Source organism: Xenopus tropicalis, chromosome 2, assembly GCF_000004195.4.
Source record: "Xenopus tropicalis strain Nigerian chromosome 2, UCB_Xtro_10.0, whole genome shotgun sequence".
NCBI classification, from domain to species: domain Eukaryota; kingdom Metazoa; phylum Chordata; class Amphibia; order Anura; family Pipidae; genus Xenopus; species Xenopus tropicalis.
In genome coordinates this window covers 55,051,242-55,076,565 of record NC_030678.2, presented here as the reverse complement: position 1 = coordinate 55,076,565, position 25,324 = coordinate 55,051,242, and the positions used below count along the sequence as shown (strand labels likewise).

The window sequence follows — 25,324 nt, the reverse complement described above, 5'->3', positions numbered from 1 at the left end:
TATGGTTTGAAGTAGGTGCTGCACCCCCAGGGGATTTTCAGTTTTGTCCAGTTACAGTATATACGGCATGTAATCAGATCAAATGTTTTTAAATTGTATCATTCTGTTCCTATTTGTTGTTGGCATTCTTTCCATTGTTGCCCTAGAATCCAAGGTTTGAAATATCTGCTGAACTTCAAAGAGGCAACCTGATTTCCATACCATACAATTCATTTTAAGCAAATATTTCTGCTTTTTAACAATAAATTCCTTTTTCTCTGTAAAAATAAAACAATAACTTGTATTTGATATTAACTAAGATGCATGAATCCATATTGGTGGTGAAACAACAATCCTGTTGGGTTTATTTACCGTTTAAATATTTTTTAAGCAATCTTGAGGCATGTTAACTAAAATTACGGAAAGATCCCTTATTCAGAAAACCTTATTTCCCAAGCATTCAGGATGTATAAATGAACAAAGAGTACACTTGATCCTCACCAGATTTTTAGCAATACCCCACCAGTCCTTTAACCGATAGGCATGCAAAACATGATTTTTAATGGTGCCACATGAGTACATGTGGTTTCCATATGTGGCACATTTTAAAGTGACTTTTATGGTACAGGTACGGGACCTGTTATCTAGAGTGCTCCGGACCTGGGGTTTTCCAGATAAGGGATCTCATCTCAGACAAAAAGGAAATCATTTTTAAAAATTAGAATTATTTGCATAAAATGGAGTCTATGGGAAATGGACTTTCCTTAATTTGGAACTTTCTGGATAACGGGTTTCCGGCTAAGGCATCCTATACCTGTATTGTATTCTTTATATTATCATTTTCAGAATAAAGATAAATAAAAGGTAGCAAAATAATCCTAAAATTAAGTTATCAAGGTCAGAATTGGATTTCACCTGTACAGTATGTGGTATAGCAAGGTAGCATTTCAAACATGTGATAGTAGATGTGGTAATTTTATGGGTAATGACAGACAAAGACAGACAAATGACAAAGATACTTGGTTAGGAAGGGAAGTTCTTGTCTGCAGTCAATCTGAGCCATTTTACCTCAGATGAACAGTTATGATTTGAGAAAAGACCTGGCCCAGAGTGCAAATCACACATGAACCCACATAGGAAATGAGTTGAAAGCAGATGCAAATGCCAGTAATAGGCACAGTTGTATATCTGATCTCCGCCTGTACACATCTCCCTCTCAGCATGTTAAGGTAAGAAACGTCAGTTATTTGCTGGGCAGAAGAATATGCATGACAATGAAAGCAATATCACAGAAAATGTCTGTCTTGAGGTTTTTTTTTATATTTGTCTCTGGTATCTGCTGACTTCAGTGCTTGTGATAAAAACACAGAAAGTAACTCTGGGTACTTAATCAAAGCCTACAGCCAGCCTTGCACTAAATGAACTTACTATTTATTAAAATAGCTGTGTATTCTTCGGACCCCTTTTCTCAGGTAGCAGATTAGACTAATTCTGTATCTGGGCTGGGCTTTTGTGGTAAATATTCATGTAATATTTATTGTATTGTAATATTCATATACACAAACATATATATATATATACACACACACATGTTTTCTTTGAAATTATTTCAAATATATGCAACAACCACTTACTGTCATACCCCCTTAATTAGACTTTGTATTGGATCTTCTTTGGTTCATTAGCAAAGGTTTTTTACCAAAATATTACACACCTGCATGTCTTTGATGTTTGGAGATGCTATAGTGTTTTTGTTAAGATATAGAAACATTTAGCAACTGTAGTTTGTGTGTTGGAAACCATGTACCTTCTGCACTGCCTATAGTGGCATTAAAATACAGGGCTTATTTGTGGCCACCCATGAAGCTGATAAAGTAGCAGCAACCAGTTGCTAAATGTGCATTAGTTTAGGTGTGCATAGTGCATTGCACTGTGGGAATTTTGTGGTAATTTTGGATTAGACAATAACATGGTAATGGCACAGTGTCACAATGACAGCAGCAACCAGTTGCTAAATGTGCATTAGTTTAGGTGTGCATAGTGCATTGCACTGTGGGAATTTTGTGGTAATTTTGGATTAGACAATAACATGGTAATGGCACAGTGTAGTGTACCCAGGTATGGGAGGTGTTCACATTTAAGTTAAGTTTTAGTATTTATAGAATAGGCAGTTCTAAGCAACTTTTCAGTTGGTCTTCATTATTTTTTGGAATATGTACTTTCGTCTTCTGACTTTCCAATGTAGATACGACAATCAAAGGGCCTATATAAAACAAGACATTTAATGGCCAGAATTAATGTACCATCAGTTTTTGTATGTATATTGTTTTTCTAAACTATAACAGGCATGTATAATAAAAGGGTACACACATGCCTATACTGGCAATCTGTGGATTCTGGCAAATGCCAGAGGGGCTGCTGTAAAATGTCACTATTTATTGGCCTGGTCAGGGGCTGTTTGGGCATCTGTGTACTTGAAATACCAGGGCCTATTTTGAATCCCAGTGACACATTACCACAGTAAATGGTTGAATGTATCTTGTAATCTGTGTGATTTCAAAGCTCCCTGTTTGGTCACTAATTCAAAAAACAGTTTAACTTAATGGTATAAACACAACTGCAAGACATTTGAATATGCTCGGTTGAGGGGGGATTAGTTTTGTTATTTGCAGAAATTCTGGTGTGTATATGTACTTCAATATACATAGATACATTTGCAACCAACAATACATTATGAGTACAGGCTGCATTATTTCTGAGGTTATTGCAGGTTATTGCAGAACCATTACACAGTGTCAAAATCATACCTAGTAAACTGACCATATCCTGTTAATTTCATTAGGAAGTGTAGCAAAAAAAAAAAAAGCCAGCATGCAATGTTCTGCTTTTCTTTAACAGCAAGCAATGACACCTCTCCTGGGCACGCAGAGCAGCAGTAAGTCACATCCTTTCTGTTTTCAGACTGGCATATTAGATATTAAGGTTAAAGGACTATATCTCTTTAGAAAAATCAGGTAATGTTTTATCATAAAGTGTACTTTTTCATTTAATAGCACCCATTTTATAGTGGCCACTAAGTTTTTCCTAATATTCAGGAATTTGTGTTAGGTGGTAGCTGATGCTGTGCAGCCTGATAGACAAATGGATGGTGCCAGTTGGGGGGCTGAATGAAAGTGACTCTTGTGAGGATAAAAAGTTTGTAAAGATGCGAAGAACTGGTTTGCAATGTATTTAATACTGTTGTTCTTGTTTATAGACTATGCCTACTGAATTATAACATAAATTCATCTCTATACAGTCTTTACTGCCATATTATTTTGTGGCCAGTAAAATGACCATGACAATATGACTTTTTAGTAGGTTTGTAAACTGCTATTGTTACACAAACTATTAGCTACTTGTTTATACTGATGTGGAATTAACCACAATAAACCTTTAGAGACTTTATCAGTGATATCTTAAGGTAGTAGTTTCCAAACTGTGAGGTCTGCCCCCAAGGAAGCAAAACAGTGGACCAGTTAGGGGTAAAATTAGGGTGTTTTGAATACCCAGAAATATAGAAGAGTGAAAAAAGAGCCCCTTTGATAAATATTCTTCTAGAGCTGGGGATTTCATCTCTGGTGGCATCTGGTGAACTCTATTTAGAGATATATATATATTTTAGATGTGTGTGTGTGTATATATATATATATATATATATATATATATATATATATATATATATATATATAATATAATGGTGCACTCCACTAACAGAGTCAGGACCTGGGTGCAAAAGCAGTGGTGATCAAATATTGCAAAGGTAATGTCAGCACTCGCAGGCTTTAAATAGTAGGTATAAAAAGTCAATATTTATTAAGACATATGACCAGGAACATAGCAAACCTCAATGTTTCAGTCCCCCACAGGGACCGTCGTCAGGAGGCAAAATAAAAGCAGTGCCATATATATTTATATTTATATATACCTCTAAAAATCCTGTGCAAGTGATACAGAGCTGGAGAGTTCACCTGTTGTAAACGCTATTGTTTTGCTTTTTATAAATATGTCCCCCAAATTGCTACAATATCACACTAACATTATTCTGATTACAATATTTTTGTGTAACATTTGCAAATATATTTTTATAAAAAAAAAAAAGATGTTTGGGTTCATAGACAATGCTATTGGGGGGGGGGAATGTAACCACTAAGTTTACCCATGAACAGCAACCCATAGCTCACTCAGAAAGTAGAATTTACAGGTCACCTGTTTAAAAGCAAACTTCTTATTGGTTGCTATCAGTTACTGCTACTAAGTAAACTTAGTGCCATTTATTACATAAGGGGTTAATGCACTAATCATATTGACAGGTTAACTGGCTCCTAGTATCTAGTGTGTCATTTGAACGTGATAAGGAAATTAGATTGCAAGCTTTACTGCAGAAGAGTCGGCCTAATCATGTTGAGCATGGCAGTGCATAAACATGTTGGTGCTTTATAAATAAAGGATATTCAACATAGTATGTCATTTATTAATTGAAACCGTGTGTTTCATTTGAAGGAAAAAGTACTACTGTCGGAGTTAGTATCTACAACTACCACTGTGGTGGCAGTAATTTCTAACAAAGTGTCCTTGTTATTCACCGTATTATTCAACTCCCTGTTCCTCTTTTCTGGGTTAATTATCACAAGGAATGTATAAATGTTTACTTCCCAGTGATACTATACAGTTCCAAGGTACAATCATAATAAATAATTTGGTTTAAATTTTTCCTTTTTTTATTGTCCTATGCAGAGTGAAGTAGAAATGCTGCATGATAATACTGTGTGTACATTGCATAGTTCTGATGATTGGTTTTGATTAGGAAGATTCATGAACATGAGTCATGTGAGATAACAGAAGGTTTTTCCCAACAGTATAATAAGAGATAATTCAAATAGCCATTCCTGTGGGCTGTAATACATAGGGGCACATTTACTAATCCACGAATGTCCGAAAATCGTCCGAAAATCGTCCGAATGCGTTTTTTTCGTAATGATCGGTATTTTGCAACTTTTTCGAGCGCTCAATACGAAAGTCGCGACAATTCGCAAAAGTCGTACTGTCTATGAAAAAGTCGCGACAATTCTCGAAATTTGTACTGGCAATGAAAAAGTCGCGACAATTCACGAAAGTCATAATGGCTATGAAAAAGTCGTGACAATTCGCGAAAGTCGTACATGCAATGAAAAAGTCGCAAAAAATATGAAAAAGTCGCAAAATGTTCATTTTACAATCCGAATTTTTCCCATTCGGATTCGTGGATTAGTAAATCAGCCCCATATGTGGCATGTAATACAAGACATAAACTGAATACATTTGCAAAAACAAAACAAAATAAAATTCACAATGTAATAATGTTCACTAGGCAGTTAATTTTATTGTAAATTTAAATTGAGCATTTTTATGACCAGATTGAAAGTGGGCTTTATTTTATAGTAGGGAACAACTGCTTTGTGGCTGTGGAGCCACATAATTTTGCTCAAGCTTTAATGCAAAAACTATGCTACAGTACAGATAAATAATGATATGCCTGTGTTTCTTATACACCTGTTTTTAGGGCCCCAAGTGCCCTATAAGTTGCTCTTTACTCATTAGGAAGATAATACTAGTGAGGCATAGATATTCATTCCCCTCAATTCTATGTGATTTTGCAGATTTAAAGAAAAAGTATTCATGGGTTGAATGTGCAAACAAAGCCAGTCCTATACTGGTTAAAGGCAGGTGTAAAATGCAGAATTATCTTGTGTGTGCGTGTTACAGTAATATTTATACCAGGATTACTTGTACACTGTACATCATTGTTTGCTTCTTTGTCTTTGCCAGATCCGGTAAGCAAATAAGGATCACTGTGGAGCTGGTGGAACAGCATTTAATTCTCTGTGCTTGAAGCATTTACAGTCAGAAGCCACCTACACAGCAGATCCAAACTGGGATTCAAAATAGGCCCTCCTACTATCTACCTTTCTACCATGTCCTTGTCACATCACTAACAGAGACATGGACCTGGCATAAAGGGTTGCTTAAGGTGGTACTGAACTCTAGTCCATTTAAAGCTCAAAGCAGTGCCATTACAGAAGAGACAGGGTGGGTACACTGTGTAGTAGGTTTCTGATTAGTAAAACATCCTATATAAGATTTAACCTCTATGGGAACACCCCTGCAGTGATCCCCAGATCCCAGAAAAGAGCTAGCTGAGGAATTATATTCAATATTTTGCCAGAACTTTTTGCCAGAATTTTTCCTCCCTTATTTCACATTAAGCTAGGTCAATGAATAAAATAAAATCACCAGTATCTTTTCTTTATTACAGTATAATTTATTAACACCCTGAAAAGTTATCAAAAAAGGATGAAACTTGATATGTCACCAAGCATACAAGTCACTTCAGAAAATGGAGCTCTGTGCATCATCAATCCCCTCTTTCTACATGAGCATGGAGATACATGGCTAACCGATAGCTCTCGAAAAAAGATAGAGGAAAACAGGATGAGTGTCCCATGGTTCTATGAGCAAAGTGGAAACAGAAGATCCCTGGATTGGAGGAGGATGTCTATTTATGGACAAAGGACTGAAAATTTAAGGCATACTAAAGAAGGTAACATGAAATAGATTTTTATTGTTTTCATAGATAAGACTGCACAACTCACATGAATTGGCTTAACCTGTGTTCCACAAAAAAACCCTTCAAAACTAGAGCAATATTTCACACTTTCCTACTTTTGGAAAAGATTAGTTATTTAAGGAGGTTGTATCCCCCCCCCCCATAAAGAATATGACATTTTACTTGCTATATGTGCCTTCTGAATGCTCTCAAGAGAGTCTGCAGCTTTACTGACTGTTGGAACATATATAATCTTATACAAAGCCTATATGTGTTCAATATTTGAAGTAATAATGAGAATATAGAGCACATGTACAGTACATCCACAAGTGCAGTGAACAAAGTGCAATTTTGAGTGCAATCAGCATGTTTTTTTTCCCCACAACGCAGCAGTTTTTCCCAGAATCCCAGCATCATTGTAGTCACAAAGGGGTGATGTTCTTGACACAACTGTGAGTTGCCTACTGCATTTGCATCCAATTTGGAAAAATTAACACAACTGTGTGTGCACTTTTTTGCAAATTGGGTGCAATTGCACCAAATATTTTAGCAATCTGTCTGGCGTCATTTCTGCTGTTTGGCATGCATCCAATTCTTTCAGCATGATAGAAATTTAGCGATTGACCAGGAACACTGGAGCTACCACCTGGGTCAGAATTGCTGGTACTCCAAGGTTCCCCTGTACTGTTCCCCAGTGGGTGCAGCAGCACTCAATTTGGTACAGAAGACAGGGAGGACTGAGCTGTGCCGAGCAGTCGAGTAGTGCCTTTTGATTTCTTACTGATTTGGTAGGATAAATTACTTATTTATATGGGTTATTGTTATAGTAATAGTTTTGGGGCTAGGGGGTGCTCTTTTGTACATTTCCCCCTGTAACCTTTTGGATGTATATGTTTTTAACTATTTGACTTCTTATTTTAAGCACCTATGGGGTTAATGACAGATTGGTGGGTGTGTTTTCTTTTGGGGTTAATTGGTTAAATACTGGTGGTGGTCTGAGTTGTAATTCAGCTTCTGAGGAAGTGGCATGCTAGCCACGAAACGCGTCAAGCTGTATGGGTGAGGACGCTCTTCTATGCCTTTTATGTTTTTAATGGAATGGAAATAAATACCTGTTTTTATTAAATTTGCTGCCTGGCGCTCCGCTTCTATTCCTACTTTCTTCTTTTGATTCAAGTACCTTTAAAGAAAGTGGTTTTACATACAACTAACTGCAGGAAAGTGCAGGGACTGCAACTTCACAGGCGGACGTACATAAACCCTTATATATGGGTACCTGAATATTGAAAAAAGCTTTAATCTGGCTACTTGAAAATATATTTAAACTCATATGTGAGACTAAGCTCTAATAGATATTAAAGTTCTTCTGTGATGACAAGTACAAGTGTAAAGTTCAATATTTGAACACAATTTGCTTTTTTTCAACCATAATTCAGTGTTTTCTCCCTATCTCCAGTGTAATTGTGGACACTTGCCAAGTAGCATTGGTCATAACTTGTATATAATGCATCAATATAGATTTATATTAGCATTTGTTTTGGTAAATAAGGGTGAATGTTTTTTTTACTACCTGGTGCCAATTCTCATGTGTGGAGATATGCTTCTGATTAAGCCAACTGAGTCTATGGATGTAACCCATTAGGCAAACCCTGGAATTACTGCAGACCCAAACTGTCAGCATTTCCAGAGTGTGCGCAGTTCATTATAACAGGCTGGGTGGATATGGGGCTTGTGCAACTTGCAAATAAGCAAATATAATTATGGGTGCAAGTAACTTTGTGACTAGCATGTATGCTTGCTCAGTTTTGTTTCCATTTTAGCACTTTGTATTTGTAAATGAATCCTGAAATCAAGTTATGTTCAACTATACATATGGAAAACAGCTCAGTTGATAGTCACAGTTTAATGCTTTAATTTACTACAGGTATAGTCTGTCAGAGTAGAATGTGGGGTGCACATTAATCAGCTGGTACTAAAATATAAATGGATCTTACAGGGTAAATTAATATTCTTTCAGTTATCAAAACAAATATTTGGTTACTTTTAAACACAAGCACAAGAACTTTATAAGGAACTAATCCCCTGCAGTGCCACCATATAAATCAATAAGACAAAGATACTCAGTTTTGACACTGTATTTTATTTTGCATGCTTTCCACAGATACAGACGTTTGCAGAAAGCTTAGTATAGATAAAGACAATGAAGAAGCAATGCAGAAGAGAAACAGCACAACAGGGATTTGTGCAGCTGAAGATGAATCAGACACAGAGGCAACAAACAAAGATACATTCTGGAAATCAGAAATGATGATCCACCAGAAAAACGATTCAGTAGAAAAAGCAAAGGAATTAATAGAAGGTTCCCAGGTTGAGAATGTCCCTCAAGATCATATAGGAAGTGAAAGGAGAAATATTCTGAGACGACACAGAGTCTCTTGGATTGAAGTGGAACACTCAACAGAATGTATATTAAAGAAATGTAGTTCAGAAACTTCACTTAGCTCCTCAGACAGCTTTCTTCTTCCTCCACCCCCTGAGCTAGACTCTGTATCTATCAGTAGTATTGAAGAAGATGTGGATTGTCAACCTTTAAGCAGAGGGAAAAAACAAGCTCACGGTCTTGGGGACATGGTGAGACACAGCCTCCTAGCTGTCAGTACCATATTATCAGGTCTTGTCTCTCCAGAAAAACATCTTACCAATAGAATTCAACAACTTGCAGAAGATCCATCCTGTTATCTTGGTAGTATGGTACAAAGATTTCATTGTCACATGTTCAAGGAATCTGGCCAGTACAAGTCTAGCATTGATATGCTGCAGAACGTACGTCAGCTGATCACAAGCCTTAAATCCCATCTGCTTGAGAGCAATGAGATCTGGGAAATTCTGGAACATCAAGAGATTGATGAATATAAATTAGGTAAGTAGGACAGTTGGAACCAGAAAACTTAAAGTACAAATTTGCATTTGTACTGTTAATGTCACTATTAATCTTCTATTATCAACATACCCTTTCTCTCTCTATAGCCCTGTCAAACTGATCATAATAGCTTTTCTTTACTTTCTTACCACACTAAAATTAGAACTGAAACACACTGTAACACGCTGCATAGCTGACTCCCATAGATTCCACTTCAAGTTAGTGTAGGGGTGAATAATATGCTACAAGTATCATTTTACTTGTGCTTTCTGAACTGGATACAGTTGCTAGGCTCAAGTAATAATAGATTTCCCCTCAGTGTGAGTGTATGGCTGTGGTTTTAAGTATGCAAACTGAGGTTTCCGTTCACAGTCATCTTTTTTTCTAATTTATTAGTTTAAGTTTGTTACCTCATTTCAGGGAAAAGCACAAAAAGAAGGTCTCTTGCAATGCATCCGGTTCTCAGTGCAATGCGTTTGTTTGAATTTCTACACAACTTTATCTACTAAGTATAAATAAATAAATTACTTGATAGTGTAAAGATAAATAGCGCATTGAGTTAAACAGGGCATTTGTACAATTTGTTTGAAATGTATATATCTTAGCAAGACAAACATCATACTTATTACATATATAGGGCTAGCAATTATTTTATTTTTTTAATTTTGGACATCATTTTATTTTTCTTGCTGTAATAATCAAGCAGAACTTTGTACTGCATAAATCCATGTTGGTAACAAAACAATCCTATTGGGGTTTTTAATTGTATAGTGATCCAAATGAAAGAAAATATACCTTATCCAGAAAACCACAGGTCCCTAGCATTCCAGATAGTATCTCCCAACTTGTATTGTATGTGCATGTCGATAAGCAGGGCTAAGGGCAGTCAGCTTTCAGCAGTCAGGAAAGGTAAAGGCATTGGCTAAATTGGCCTTTAAAGTGGACCTGTCACCCAGACATAAAAATCTGTATAATAAAAGTCCTTTTTAAATTAAACATGAAACCCAAATTCATTTTTATATTAACACATCCAAACCCATTATAAAGGCATTTAAAAATCCCAGCTGTCAATAATATATTGCTTGCCTCGCCTCTATGCCTTAGGCATAGAGGCGGGGCAGACAATAACTTTAACTTTCCATTCATCACTACCTAGATGTCACTGCACATCTCACTTTCCCCCTCCCTCCTCATCATCTTATTGTGTAGCCAGTTCAAGGGCATGGGTACCTGGTCCCCTGTTCTGGCACATATACAGGATTTTGGCATGATACAAAGTTTACCTTCATAACAGTGTCCACAAAATGGTGCCTGTTTGCTTCCTTTGATTGAGTAATTCCAAGAAGGAATTGGGAGTGGCCACAGGTTTTATGTTGCTCTAACTTCAGTTCTCCTGTTCTTTATCTAAGCTTCCATCATCGAGGCTTCTCTATACAAATGTGTACTGAAGCCTACCCAAGATGTGATTTACTCTCAGCTTCTGGACTTTCACCGATATGACGGGTCATTAAACAAGTTATTAGAAAACCAGGAGAAGATGAAGGGAATGCGCAATCAAAAACCTCGTTCTGGTGTTCCAGGCCCTGCTACTATGGAGAAGATCCAAAATAAATTTTCCCTTATGCACGTGACTTACTCCCCAGAAAAGATGATCAGGCTCTTGTTAAAGGTTTGCAAATTCATATATGAATCCATGGAAGCCTCAAGTGGAAAGAAAGGTATTTCATTTGACGTTATGAAAATATGCAGTCTTTTTTTTATTTATACTTGTATTTTATACACTGGATTTGATTAAATATGTGCAATCAAGGAAAGGAGAATATATTGTTTTGTTAGCACAGTATACAACCAATAAAAAGCATACTGTCATGTACCATGCTACAGTCATATTACATTTAAATTATTTCTATACTTCTCGCAATGCATTAAATCTGATCTCCAATTCTTGCATAACTGTATAGGCTTCTTGCATTATTATAATAAATTATACATTTTTAGTTTACAATTCCTAAATTGTATTTTCTGTCAGCAGCCAGTGAAAATAGAAGGAAGCTGTTGCTACTGTAGTCCCTTTATTAAGGCAACAGAGCCTTGGGTGAACTACTCCCACTAATTTCTCCTTGTTGTTTTTACACCTAGGTGTAATAATTGCCCCAATAATTGTGCATCTCTACGTCTAGAGAGAAAGGGCATCAGCTGCATTACAAGAGTAATGCCCTCAATTCAGTCTGCACAGTATGCAAAAGGGACCCAAGACCTAGGGGCTGATTTACTAATCCACTAATCCGAATCCGAATGAGAAAAATTCGGATTGGAAAACGAACATTTTGCGACTTTTTCGTATTTTTTGCGATTTTTTCGTTGCAGTTACGACTTTCCCGTAAATTGTCGCAACTTTTTCGTAACCGGTACGACTTTTTCATAGCCATAACAAATTTCGTGAATTGTCACGACTTTTTCATTGCCATTATGCCTTTGGAGAATTGTCACGACTTTTTCATTGCCATTATGCCTTTGGAGAATTGTCGTGACTTTTTCATTGCCATTATGCCTTTGGAGAATTGTCACGACTTTTTCATTGCCATTATGCCTTTGGAGAATTGTCACGACTTTTTCATTGCCATTATGCCTTTGGAGAATTGTCGAGACTTTTTCATTGCCATTACGACTTTCGCGAATTGTCACAACTTTCGTATTGAGAGCTCTAAAAAGTCGCGACAATTTGCGAAAAAGTCGCAAAGTACTGATCATTACGAAAAAAACGCATTCGGACGCTTTTCGGACGTTCGTGGATTAGTAAATGTGCCCCTTAGTGCCTATTAAGCAAGAGTACATTGCAGGGCTTCTATTTGCCAAAGTCACAATTAATAGGTGCATTGGCAGAATTGATTATAGGCACTATAGTGAAAATGAGCAAGCATTCTTGTGTGGCATTATTACTTTATTACAAATATGCTTGTGTTTTTGAGCCTAGTTCAGGACATGCCCATGTGATTATTGAATAATGGTGTAAAAATGCAGTGCTGAGCCAAGTGTCAATGGTGTCCAAGACAAAGCCCTGTCCACGATGTCCATCCTGGTTCTGATGTCACCTTTGTGCACATTATACAAATACACTGTGTGGTCACTACTCCCTCAGCAGGCAGCCACTCAGAGTTATGGAAGGGCCAGAAGGGGGTACAGGGACAGATGAAATGCCTAGCATTTCCTGTCTACAGGTGCTGCATAAGTGCTTGAGCTCGTCATTATTTTTCTCATGACATTAAAGGAACAATAACCCCAAAAAATGAAAGTGTCATATTTTGGTGTTACTGTTCCTTTAAGTTAGTTCATGTCACTGTAGAGGTCACAATCTTTTTTCAGCTTCTGAATTCTTCCAACACTGAACAAAGATGGGAGCAATTCTCTACGTAGAGGATATATATGGTTCTCCTCAACAGAGCCTGTTACATACACATAAGTGGTTTCTGAATTTTACTTGACCCCTTTTTTACCGCTTTAATTTTAAAACAGGGGTTTTTACCTTTAACAAAGTTATAATGACAAAACTGACAAGCTACAAATTTAATTTTAATTTTATAATCATAACTTTGTAACTAAAATCCCCTGTAAATACATGCACTTGCACAGATACTAAATGACTAGTGAAGCAGGGGACCAGGGAATGTGCATTGATTAATCCTCTCTCTTTTGTATGTATTACTCATATGTCAGAGCTGAAGTATAGCAAACCTTTATATAGTTCAAGCACTGTCAAACATAAATATGGCTTCCAGACAACTCTCCTAAACCTTAGATTATAATTTCAGACATTATAATGTTGCATGAAAGCTGCAGTAGCATATGTAACATTCATTTTTATGTTGTTACCCAGGAGCCTTTGGTGCTGATGACTTCTTACCAGTATTAATACATGTTTTGCTGAGTTGTGACCTGACCTCTCTGCAGCTTGATGTGGAGTATATTATGGAACTTGTGGATCCTTCTCAACTTCAGGGAGAAGGTAAGGAACTGTTGGTCATCTTAAAATAAGCAAATAAGCAGATCTTTGCCCAAAAGGTTGTGCCCCCATTCCAATATGGGCCTATCCAATGCTGTTGGAGGACAGCATTAACAAGCCTATGCAGTTTCTAAACTGACCAATAGATATGTGGCTGATTTTCTGCTAGATATTGTTGAGTAGGACATTGAGAGGCCACCATTGAAGGTCTAATAGGCTGATGTCTCAGCTTGAAGGGGCAAAGTTGGCAGATTTTCTGACTGTTAGCAATATTTTCTGGTGGAAAATGCTTTATGAGTCCATTAAACATTTTAAGAGTGAGTGACCAATAAACTGGTTTATCCATCAGCAAATCGATCAGGGTTAAAATTTCAGCAGTTTGACTCTTGTTGATCTTTGTTGTTTCAGGTGGTTATTATCTGACTACGCTGTTTGGAGCCCTGTATCACATCAGCTCCTTTAATACTGTGTCAAGGCAGCTCAGTGCAGAGGCACAACATTCAATACGTCAATGGCAACGCAGACGGACAGTTCACTATAAAAACACTTCTCAGAACCGCATTAAAAACGTAAAAAATGAAAAATCTGATGCACAATGTACGCCAGAAAAAGGAACAGAATAATAGACGGGTGGTTTCTCATCAACGCACATTGAACTTTGGTGTCTTTTCAGGAGAAAAGACTAACGTGTGTGGGGTGCCAAACTCTAGACACTACAGTAATGTAAAACATGGAACTTTTGAATCATGCAATATAATTGCTTTTATCCTAGTGGAATCTGTTTTATGACATTAAACACTTTAAGAATGAGCAACTAATAAACTGGTTTTAGATTTTAATATGCATCTTATAGTTCTAGCAAGGGTTCAAAAGGAAAATCTCAAGGTTTCTACATATTGTTTCATCATTATGCACAGAAATGTATGTGAAATGCTTCTAGATTGTGCATGGTACGTTGCATTAGACGGGTGGTTCACCAGTATGTTAATTGTGAACTGGTTATTTATTAAAGCGTGTAAGCTAACACCACTGGTGTTGATGCCCATAGCATCCAAGCAGCAACTGGATTTGAATGGTCACGTATGTTTACAGGGTAACCCTTTTGAAATAAAAAATAACAAAAGTGGGATAAAGGTGATACCTTTATTGGCTAACTAAGATAATCATAGCAAGTTTTCAGAACATTTTAGTTCCTTTTTCAAACTGATTACACGTACAAATTGGAAAACAGCTCATTTGTTGCTATGGTCAACATCACCAGTTATGTTGGCTTACACAACATAATAAATATGCTCCTTAGTATGTTTTAGAATTTCCTCTTCCTAGCAACTTTGCAATTGGTCTTCATTATTTATTTTTTTTTATAGTTTTTAGTTTTTTCCTTCTTGTTCTACATTTTTCCAGCTTTCCAGTGGGGATCACTGGCCCCAGCAGCCAAAAACAATTACTCTGTGAGGCTACAATTTTCTTATTGTTACTTTTTATTCATTATCTTTCTATTCAGTCCCTCTCCCATTCATATTCTGATCTCTGATTTAAGCCCCTGCTTAGTTGCTAAGGTAAACAAGACCCTACCAACCAGCTGGTGAAATTCCAAACTGGAGAGCTTCTAAACAAAAAATTAAATAAGTGAAAACAACACAAATAAAAATATAAAACACGACTGTGAGTTGTCTCAGAATATCAATGTCATACTAAAAGTTCATTTAAAGGTGAACAACTCCTTTAGAATTATTATTGGTCTCCTTACTTAAACTTCTAATAATGCTTAAAAAACATATTGTCCCTAAAGAACATAAGGTACAACGTACACTATAGAGATATGTAAGTATATGTAAGATACTGTATGTAATGATCAGTGACTTAGTTCTCACTTGAACCTGTATCAAGCCAAAGATACCATATTCTGTATGTATGGATATTATTAGTATTAATAATTATGTTAATATTATACCTTTTTCGTTATCATAGATTAAAAATTGTTTTGACTTTTATTTTGTCAGTGTTTTATGAACCTGTAAAAAGAAAAATACAAATATGTTTTGTCATTGCTGATTCACACTAAGATTAACAATAGGCAAAGGTTGATAGGAGGGATCAGCAAGAGGCACTGTCATATCCTGTACCAATCAGATATACAGGTATGGGATCCCTTATCTGGAAACCCATTATCCAGAAAGCTCCAAATTATGGAAAGCCCGTCTCCCATAGACTCCATTTTAATCAAATAATTCAGAATTTTAAAACTGATTTCCTTTTTCTCTGTAGTAATAAAGCAGTACCTTGTAACTGATCCCAACTAAGATATTGGATGCAAAACAATCCTATTCAGTTTAATTAATGATTTATTGACTTTTTAGTAGACTTAAGGAATGGAGATCCAAATTACAGAAAGACCCCTTATCTGGAATACCCTTGGTCCCGAGCTTTCTGGATAATGGGTCATATACCTGTACTGCTCTTTATTATGTGCCAAAACATTCTTTATATGTCATGTAAATTAAATAGTATATATATGTTTGTTTTAGAACTCAACACCAAGTTTTAGCCCCTAGGAGGTGACTGAAACAATCGTTTAGGTAGAAGAGTGACCAGTGCATAGATGCTGTTAAACACTTGTGTTGTTACAATACTTGCACAGTGAATGGAGAAGTAGCTGATTAGTGCTCAGGCTTCTAGGTGTTGTATTAAGTTATTAGGGCCTGTTGCTTCCTTCTCTTTGTTAGGCACATGAAGCGTTTGCTCCGCTGCATAGACATATACAGCTTCCACCTCTGCTCAGTTACACAAGGTGGAGCCAAGCAGGTATCAGCCTGAAAATGTGAAAGCAGGCATTTTTGGGCCAATCCCCACTCAGCTCTGTGGCATGTAAGCGGCCGAAGGTAGAAGCTGTACTTGCCAATGCAGTTTTACTGAGGTGCATAAGGGAGCAGATCCACTTCTCTCAGCCTGCAAAAAAATAGCACAGGCTAAGAGCAGGGGAGAAAATGCCTTCAGCCTTAGTCCAGTGTAGCGTCTGGGCAGAGCTGGCCATTTAGCCAGATTTTGAGCAGATCTGTGGTTAATGTCGCCATATAAGTGGAGGATCCATTAGGACATAATGGAGATTTAAAACCCTTTTGTGCTACCAAACTTTAAACAGATGTAACTGGACCACAAGTTACTGCATTATCAAACATAATATTAAAGGCATGGTATACCCCTTTTCAACATGAGCTGAATGAATAGAGCTTATGCTTAACTTAAATTTTTGCTTATTGTTTTAATCAAGAAATATCTATGGTTTCTGTTATTTCTGGCACTAAAGAATATGAAGCCAGTTACCACTTCCTGTCACTTCTGGTCCCAAAGGACTTCAGAGGAGCTGATAAACGAATTACTAGTCCACGAGAAGCCCCTGATAATAATCTGCACAAAGGCCGCTGCTTAGGGCTCTGGCACACGGGGAGATTAGTCGCCCGCGACAAATCTTCGTTGTCGCGGGCGACTAATCTCCCCCCGAAATGCCATCCCACCGGCGAAAATGTAAATCGCCGGTGGGATGGCATACGCGGCGCCGCGATTTCCCCGAAATTGGGGATCTCTAAGCTTTAACATAATTTCTAGCATGGAAGTATGTCCTCCCTCCTCAAGTTTGATAATGGGTGCCATTAATTCAACTAATGGGTGCTATCAGAGTGAAATACATGGAATCCTAGCTGGGGAGTATAGGGTTATTAATACAAAGAAGTGTAAGTGTTACTGACTACAGCAACTTTATGCACTTTTTAAGAAAATGATGTCTTAAAATAAATGCAAAAGTAATAAAATAGGGTTGAAAATACAAAGTCATAAACAAAAAGTGTAATAGATGCTTTAAAGGAGAAGGAAAGGTAAAAACTAAGTAAGCTTTATCAGAAAGGTCTATGTAAATACAGCCATAAGCACTCACAGAAACACTGCACTGAGTTTGCACTGGACTCTGGATTTGTTGGCTCTTTGTTTTCCTGTGCCAGAGTCTGCACAGCTCTCTCCTCTCTCCTCCCCCCCTTAGGAATGTGGATCTGAGCCAATCAGCAGGAAGCTTCCTCATAGTCTTACAAACTGAGCATGTTCACAGGTCTTGGTCTTGGTGCAGGATCGAGGCATTATGGGAATTTTCTTTGCAGAGCTCAGCATTTTTTTTTCCTATGAGGCTTCTGATCATCTGGACGGGAGAAATATGGGGAGACTTAAGTTCGCTATAGAGAACTGAAGGTATGCCTGCAGCTTGAGATTAACTCTTTATTAGCCTTTCCTTCTCCTTTAATTCATAAAAATAAAAAAACTTGCAGATTTTTTGGTGACAGAATTTTGGGGTCATAAATGCCCTTTAATCTATAAAAATGAATCAAAGTTTCATCATTTAAAACTAAAAAATATGGGAAATGACCATAAATTCACAAAAACATGGAAAATAAATGATTTGCTATGCGCCTGTATCACTTTTGAACACATTTACTTAGGGAAATGTGAAAGACAACAGACATTTGTTTTTGTTGCTGGGAAACACGGCAAAGGTTAATTAGAGCTTTTCCTGCCTCCGATAGCTCTTTCCGGAATCTGGCCTGTGTGCAGGCGTATAGGTACATGTTTATGGCAGTGTTGCTTAAATCCAGCATTGTTCCAATATCAGCAGCAACATTAATGGCCTTTGTGTAGTCTCTTCTCTCTTGACCATAATGCAGTGTCTTGATTATGATTTGTGTAACGAAGCGAGTTGTGCACAGATAGGCGAAAGTCATTGATACTGTGACCAAGAGCACGACAGATCTCATCTTTTGTTTACATAGCTTTCTTAATGATGGGGAACTTTCATGGTTTGGTTGCATTCCACACTGAACTTTGTTGCTCTGACATATTTGCCTCAATATTAAACCATTGAGAGTAAAAATGATAATGTATGGTACAATGTAGACAAACGTTGTTTGAAACCACACCAGACCTTCAGCGTATATGGGGGTCGGAGGGTGGGTATTATACACACAGGTATATCTTTCTGTATTATTCAGTTTCTGTGATTCATTTGCCCAAAAGTAAGGTACGGAGAACAGATAACTGCAGATAAAAACTAGTGCTATAATACACAAAGTACAATTCCTGGTACAGAACTTGGGCTTTAAGTGGCACGATTTAATGGCAACAAAGCGTTCAATAGTAAAGCAAACCACCAACCACACTGAGGAGTTGTAAGCTCCATAGGCCAACACATCACGGATCATGCACCAAGGGATTCTGCTCCAGAATGGTTCTAGGGTATGGTACTGAAGGATCATTTCAATGATTACAATCTGGATTATTACCATGGTGTCAGCCACAGAGATTGCCATCATGTAGCAGCGACAGGATGGGGAAACACCGCAGTCCCTTCTCCAGAAGATAATGAATGTTATTATATTCGCTGTAAAACAAGAAATATTACAGTCTATTTAATGAGAAGAGGAAGCAAATATCAAGGCAGTAGCGCTAATTTCCTTCTTAAGAAAAACTGATGTAACAGGGTTCTTTTCCACAAGTCTAGGTCACCAGGTGAATATAGAGACTTGGCACTGTGTCCGATAACTGCAGCAACTCCATTGGACTATTACATTTATCATGTGGAAGCAACACATTCCCCAGTAGATAGAACCTTTTCATTTTATTGTTACCCTCTATTAAGCAAAAGGACAGCTCTACAGGTTTTGTCACTTATAGCAACAAATCAGCAGGTAGCGTTTGCTGTTCCCATTTTTAAAAGCAAACATCTTCATGGAGAGTTACACTGGAAAGGGCTAAAAAGTGTTATAGTCATAGTAAAGGCCAATAGGTCAGTCAGTCCTGCTTTACATAAATAATATGACCACAAAGCAGAAAAAGTAAGTCACACAGCTTGCACCATGTATATCAGATGTCTGGATGGACAGGGCTGCAAAAGCAAACTCAAGCTCTGCCCTGTCTCTGCTCACCGCCATTTCCATTTTTACATTTTTGAAATGTAAATTCCACTGCAAGCCTGTAAGGCATGAGCCATAGGTTAAAGGCACACATGGGGAGTTTTGAGATGTTTTGATAGCTGCGTTTTTATGTAGTCCAAATATGTAGAGCTAGAACGCCTGACATCTCCGTCCCCTATAAGAAGCACCTTAATGTTTGCTCTAGGCATAATACAGTATATACAGCAGTGTATAGCACCCTATTTCCACTCTAGCACTCTACTCTATTAGGGACTAATGAATGTCTCTTAAAGGAAATCAAACTGAAATGCACATTAACATTTGATGGTTGTGATTTTAAACTGACAAAATGTGTATATAAATTGGGCAAAATGTAACAAAACAAAAAAAAAACAGTTCAAATGGAGCAGATACTTACATGGGATTCCAATAACAGTTAGCAGTGGATAAAATACTTTCTGCAAGGTGATCATCCAGGGCTCAGTAGTCATTGTGATGGAACAAAGGAGTCCTCCATTGAAAATACGCTTGTAATAAAAACAGGTGAATCTCTCAATGGTCTGAAAATACATAACATGATTCCATGCACGCTAAAAGCTGTCTGAACCCAAATTCGACTTGATTATAGTCAATCCCATGTACTATGTATTATCTCCGAGCAGCTTATCTCACGTTCAATCATATCATTTTTTAATTTACTTCGGTAAACACTGGAGTGGTACAATAAACAAACAGGCGATTATTAATCCATGGTAGCGCACAGTGCATGCAGAAACGCTGTTTGCTTTCTTTTATGTACACGGAATACATTAATAAGGACTTTATGGTGCTATTTCAACGGATTTATAACTATAGAGGGTACAGGGGTTGTAACCAAACTGGGATCAGGTGGCAAGTGAGCACAAAGAATTCCATCTTCCACAACAAAATTAAAATACATTTGCAACGTGAAAGGGCCAGTGTACAATCCCTGATCCAGAGTCATAGGGACAGACACTTACAGATAAAGTGAAAATAAGAAATTGTTGATGACTGAGCATTTGAGAATTGTTGGGCAAGAAGAAAAGGGATGGGAGAAATTTTGCACTGGTGTCCCAATTTAGTTATGTCACTGAATACTAGGGAATTAAACCTCAATAGGAAAGTCGCCTAAATGAAATCAAAATAAACTTGATTGTGAATGGTTCTAAACGTTAGCTGCAAGGACACTATTTTGTTTTGAAGATGAATGCAAATTTTGTAACTATTTTCACAAAGTGGAGGCAAAAATATGCTACAATTACTTTTATTGAAAATGTGCCACTATATGTTTTGGGCCCACAACCCTTTCTCAGGTACACACAACACATCACAATAGCCAGGTTCAATCAGAAGCCCCACCCATAACCAATGTCCATTGGTGCGAAACAAGTATATAGGCAGATTCTTAAATCAAAGTCTGTTGTATAGGGGGTCACTGCTCTGGGCTTACATTAGAGACTGATCCAGACACCATCCTTTTGTCCAGTGCAAGTACTTAAGACCCAGGAACTACCTTAAACAAAGGGGAGGGGCTGCCTTACAGACAACTATTTTAAAGCACAATACTGTATGTCAAAATAGACAAAGCTATTTTTAAAGAAACCATTTTTAGATCTATCATAACAATGTATTTGCACTCTACAGGTATGGGACCCAGTATCCAGAATGCTCGGGGCCAAGGGTATTTGGTATAAGGGGTCTTTCCGTTATTTGGATCTAAATACTTTAAATCTACTGAAAGATCAATAAAACATTAAACCCAATATAATTATTTTACATCCAATAATGATTAATTATATCATAGTTGGGATCAAATACAAGGTACTGTTTTATTATTACAAAGAAATAGGAAATACATTTAAAAAATCTGAGAAATTTGATTAGAGTGGAGAGAGTGTTTCTGTAAGGAATTCCATACCTGTATTTAAAATTTTGCCATAAAAGTATTTGTCTGATGCTTTTACATTACCTCTCTGATCCCCAATGTTTCCCTATAAGGGGGCTGCCATATTTGTGCAGCAGGAGTCTGTTAGCATTAGAAGCTATAACTGACAGGTTGAGAAAGGACAGTCAGGTTGGCAAAACAGTCAGGTTTAGGAACTTCAAGTAACAATTACTTACAAAACCAGCCCTATTAGCAAAAAATGGTCGACATGACCTATAGGTAACTTTTTGTGTAGATGCATATTTTAAAACATATTTTTTTGTATGTCAGTATCACTTTAAGCATGTTGCTGTACCAAATTTACAAATTCCCAGGAAAGTCTGCACACCCTCTTTTGTTTTAAAATCGCTAGGACATAACATATCTTTAAGTATACTTCTCTGTTTATAACTGAACATCTGAACTATGGGCCAGTATTGTCTTATTAACTAAGCCCTCAGTACTTGCTCACAAACACTGGCCTCTTTGTTGGTTCATTAGTGTTACTTCTGTGCTGTAAAAGCTGTGTTCTGGGGATCTCTTTTACTTTCTATAATCATGATCAAGGAAATACTTCTTTTGCAGGTCATATACAAATATATTAGGAAATAAAAATTAAAATAATGAGTTTGACAATCTCTCAGATGAAGTGGCAAGTAGTCATGAAGTGCATCAGACAGTATTAACTCACTCTAATATTTGATGTTGTGAATTGTTATAAAATGGAATGAATAAAGAATGTTTTTGCTGAACTGATGAGAAACCCAGGCTACACTGCCAATGTCTGTAACAGATTGATAGTTCTTGATAGGAAATGACACTCCTAGGTAATAGCTCATTTTTATGTACAAGCATTGCATCTTTTTGCTTTCCCTGGATTTACATTGCACAACTACATTCTAAATAAAGGTACTGCCAGCTTCATTTTGTCCATTTTGGAGCCCCAATATTTTGTCTGACCTTTTGCTGCATTTCATGGTGGCAACCTCAGCACCAAACCAAATGAAACTGGTAAGAATAGATACTACACTTGATCAGAGCCAAAAGGACGAGTCAATCATTTCTTGTTTCTTATGGAAGTAATACGTTTTTTTCGCTTTCTCACACTTTTTATGTTGCATGGGGGGTTGCCCTCCCTGTATTTATGTTATCTGGAACTGTCTTCGGGATTAATGGGGAGATGGAGAGTTACACAGTTTATCTGTAGCCTCACACAAGGAGGACAAAAGCATCATAGCAGGGCTAAAGTTTCATATGAATCAGACAGAATTGTGATTGGTTAGCTTGTATGCATGCTACATAGTAATAGGAAGTGACAAGTGACAAGGATAGATTGAAAACGAGATAAAAGGAACACATTTGTATCTAAAATGTCATACATATTTTTCCTTTAGTTCCTCTTTAATGTTGGTAACCAGGATGTATATTTTAACTGCAATGTAGGTATTCTGCATAAGGACCCGTTATCCAGAATGCTTGGGACCAAGTGTATTCCAGATAAGGGGTCTTTCCGTAATTTGGATCTCCATACCTTAAGTCTACTTAAAAATCAATAAAACATTAATTAAACCCAATAGGATTGTTTTGCATCCAATAAGGATAAATCATATCTTAGTTGGGATCAATTACAAGGTACTGTTATATTACTACAGAGAAAAAGGAAATCAGTTTTAAAATTTTGTATTATTTGATTAAAATGGAGTGTATGGGAGACAGGCTTTCCGTAATTCGGAGCTTTCTGGATAATGGGTTTCCGGATAAGGGATCCCATACCTGTACAATATCAGTACTTTTAGTGCTGAAGTTTATTCTGTGTGTGGAACCTGAATACAAAAACATAACTTAAAAAGACCAGCATACTGAAACACTGCAAAATGCAAGTATTTGGCACTGGGTGAGTTTGGGGCAGATAAGTTTTAAATGTAAAACGATAATTTTGCATATAAAAGAGCTGTACATACATAGTCCTATATACCCTTTGTTCGTGACAAGTGCAATAGTAAAAACAGGTGCAAACCCACATTTGTGAGAGGACAAGTAGCTAAGTGTTAAATTGTCTAGCTTGTTACAGAGCTGTCTCGTGTGGTTAATTTAGATACACTTTCTGGGCTGCTCTGAGCACACACTGAAAATATACACTGACCACATCACACATCACACATCACAAAACTATTTAAATCCTACACAAACTGCACTGTATTTTCTAGAACTGTTATAGTATTTTTGTAATTGTATCCAATGCTAGGAGCTACGACGGCTATAAACAAATCAGTCATTGCTGTCAGAATCAAAAGTATAAAAAAAACCATTCTATAGGATAAATGGCCATGAAACAAAATCTCACAGAGTTTTATCACATAATGGGATGTATTTCATGAAACAAGTGCATTCAAACCCCTAGTTGTGCAGGACACACAGCTGGTAAATGTCCCACTCAACAGTTGGTCAGTTGGATAAATACAAATTCGCCTGCAGTGGTCTCAAAAGCCTGTGTTCTGCCCATTCTATGAGGTATCCCAGTGGTAATGACTGAATTTGGCTGTAAGGTTTCAATGTTTATGTCACTTGTTACATTAAACCTATCACAAAAATATTGTAAAAAAATATATTATTGATAGATGTGTATATTGCACTAGACAGAAGTAGATGTGGTTCTGGGTTGAGTGCTATATGCCCTGATAAGAATCTGCTGGATGCATCACTTATGCTGCACTTTGGGCTTATTAGGGGTCAGACGCACTTTGCACACTGCCTTCTGATATTGCTACAGGTCTCTGTGCTCTGCAAGACTTGCAAGACTTCCGTAAGATCTGCAGTTTCCCTGACAAATAGCTGCCTGCCTTTAGCAAATAGATAATAGCAAGGGCTATGAAGAACACTGGCGCACCTCTCCTGCCCCCTAACTTGCACATCAGATAAGAAAGTTGGGAGCGGCAGAGGCGGCTTTGGGGACCTATCCTCACCACCTGCTCTATGGCAGTAGGTCAGAGGCGGGCCATCCCGATCAGGCACCCTAGGTGACCCAGCCGGCCACCTCACCCCCACTGCTTCTTCCAACCCCCCACCCTGCGCATGTGCGAACACACGAACGTGCATATGCGCATCATTGAGGGGGGGCGCTGTGCATAAAGCACGCATTCGCCATGCAGAGGGGGGGGGTAAGAGAATCAGCAGTGGAGGCAAAAGATCCCGGACTGGGGGTTGGAAACAGAGGTACCTGCCTAGCGCCCCCTCACTGTTGCACCCTAGGCAGGTGCCTCTTCTGCCTACCCCTAGTTCCGGCCCTGCAGAAGGTACAGATAGGGTCCATTCATGAAAAATTTTCACATTTTTAAAACTTTTCTTAATGACCACGATAATATCGTTAAAATAGAACTTTTTTATGGTTTTCGTTAACTTCCACGAAAAAGACTTCGAAATTCATTCAAGCTTTGGTGTCGTGACTATCGTTAGGCCAGGCTGGAGCTGCAGAGTGCCATTCAGTCCTATGGAAGGCTTCCAAAATCATCCACTGAAGTTCCAAAGACAAGTTTTCGCGCCGCTTATGATTGTTTGAATACGAACATTTTGTGACTTTCGGATCGCAACCACAATATTTTCGTACCAAGAAAAGAATTTTCGCACATAAAAAATTATCGTGGTTACTCTGATTTTTTCCAATCGTGCTTTTAATTAGCGAACATTTGTGGTTTAATGAATGGGCCCCATAGTGTTGGCCTGCACCTTACACCAGATTTTTTTATTTGTATTTCTTTTGGCGCAAGGTGCATACAGCAGCCTGACCAAGGTCAGATAGAAATGTTACAGTCTGTGAATGTTTGCTTAACCTCTATACACCTTAATAGGTAGTTACTGTTAAGTAAACATTTAGTATGTTTGTTGTCTTTTTCTGACTCCTTTAAAA

General features: G+C 37.5%; 1 protein-coding gene across 1 annotated transcript; it reads left to right on the top strand.

Moving 5' to 3' along the window:
* The first annotated feature begins 5,534 nt into the window (after nucleotides 1–5,534).
* LOC100487948 (ras and Rab interactor 3) lies at nucleotides 5,535–15,142 on the top strand. The gene is made up of 5 exons (XM_018091549.2): nucleotides 5,535–6,598; nucleotides 8,766–9,524; nucleotides 10,934–11,242; nucleotides 13,399–13,527; nucleotides 13,933–15,142. Exons 1-5 carry the CDS (start codon nucleotides 6,352–6,354, stop codon nucleotides 14,145–14,147), a joined length of 1,659 nt encoding a protein of 552 aa, XP_017947038.1. The 5' UTR covers nucleotides 5,535–6,351; the 3' UTR covers nucleotides 14,148–15,142.
* The last annotated feature ends 10,182 nt before the right edge of the window (nucleotides 15,143–25,324 follow it).

Coding starts and splice junctions, on each gene's coding strand:
- LOC100487948 (XM_018091549.2), top strand. CDS start 6,352: ATGAAACTTGATATGTCACCAAGCATACAAGTCACTTCAGAAAATGGA. Junction 11,243..13,398: donor AGCCTCAAGTGGAAAGAAAG/GTATTTCATTTG, acceptor GTTGTTACCCAG/GAGCCTTTGGTGCTGATGAC. Junction 13,528..13,932: donor TTCTCAACTTCAGGGAGAAG/GTAAGGAACTGT, acceptor TTGTTGTTTCAG/GTGGTTATTATCTGACTACG.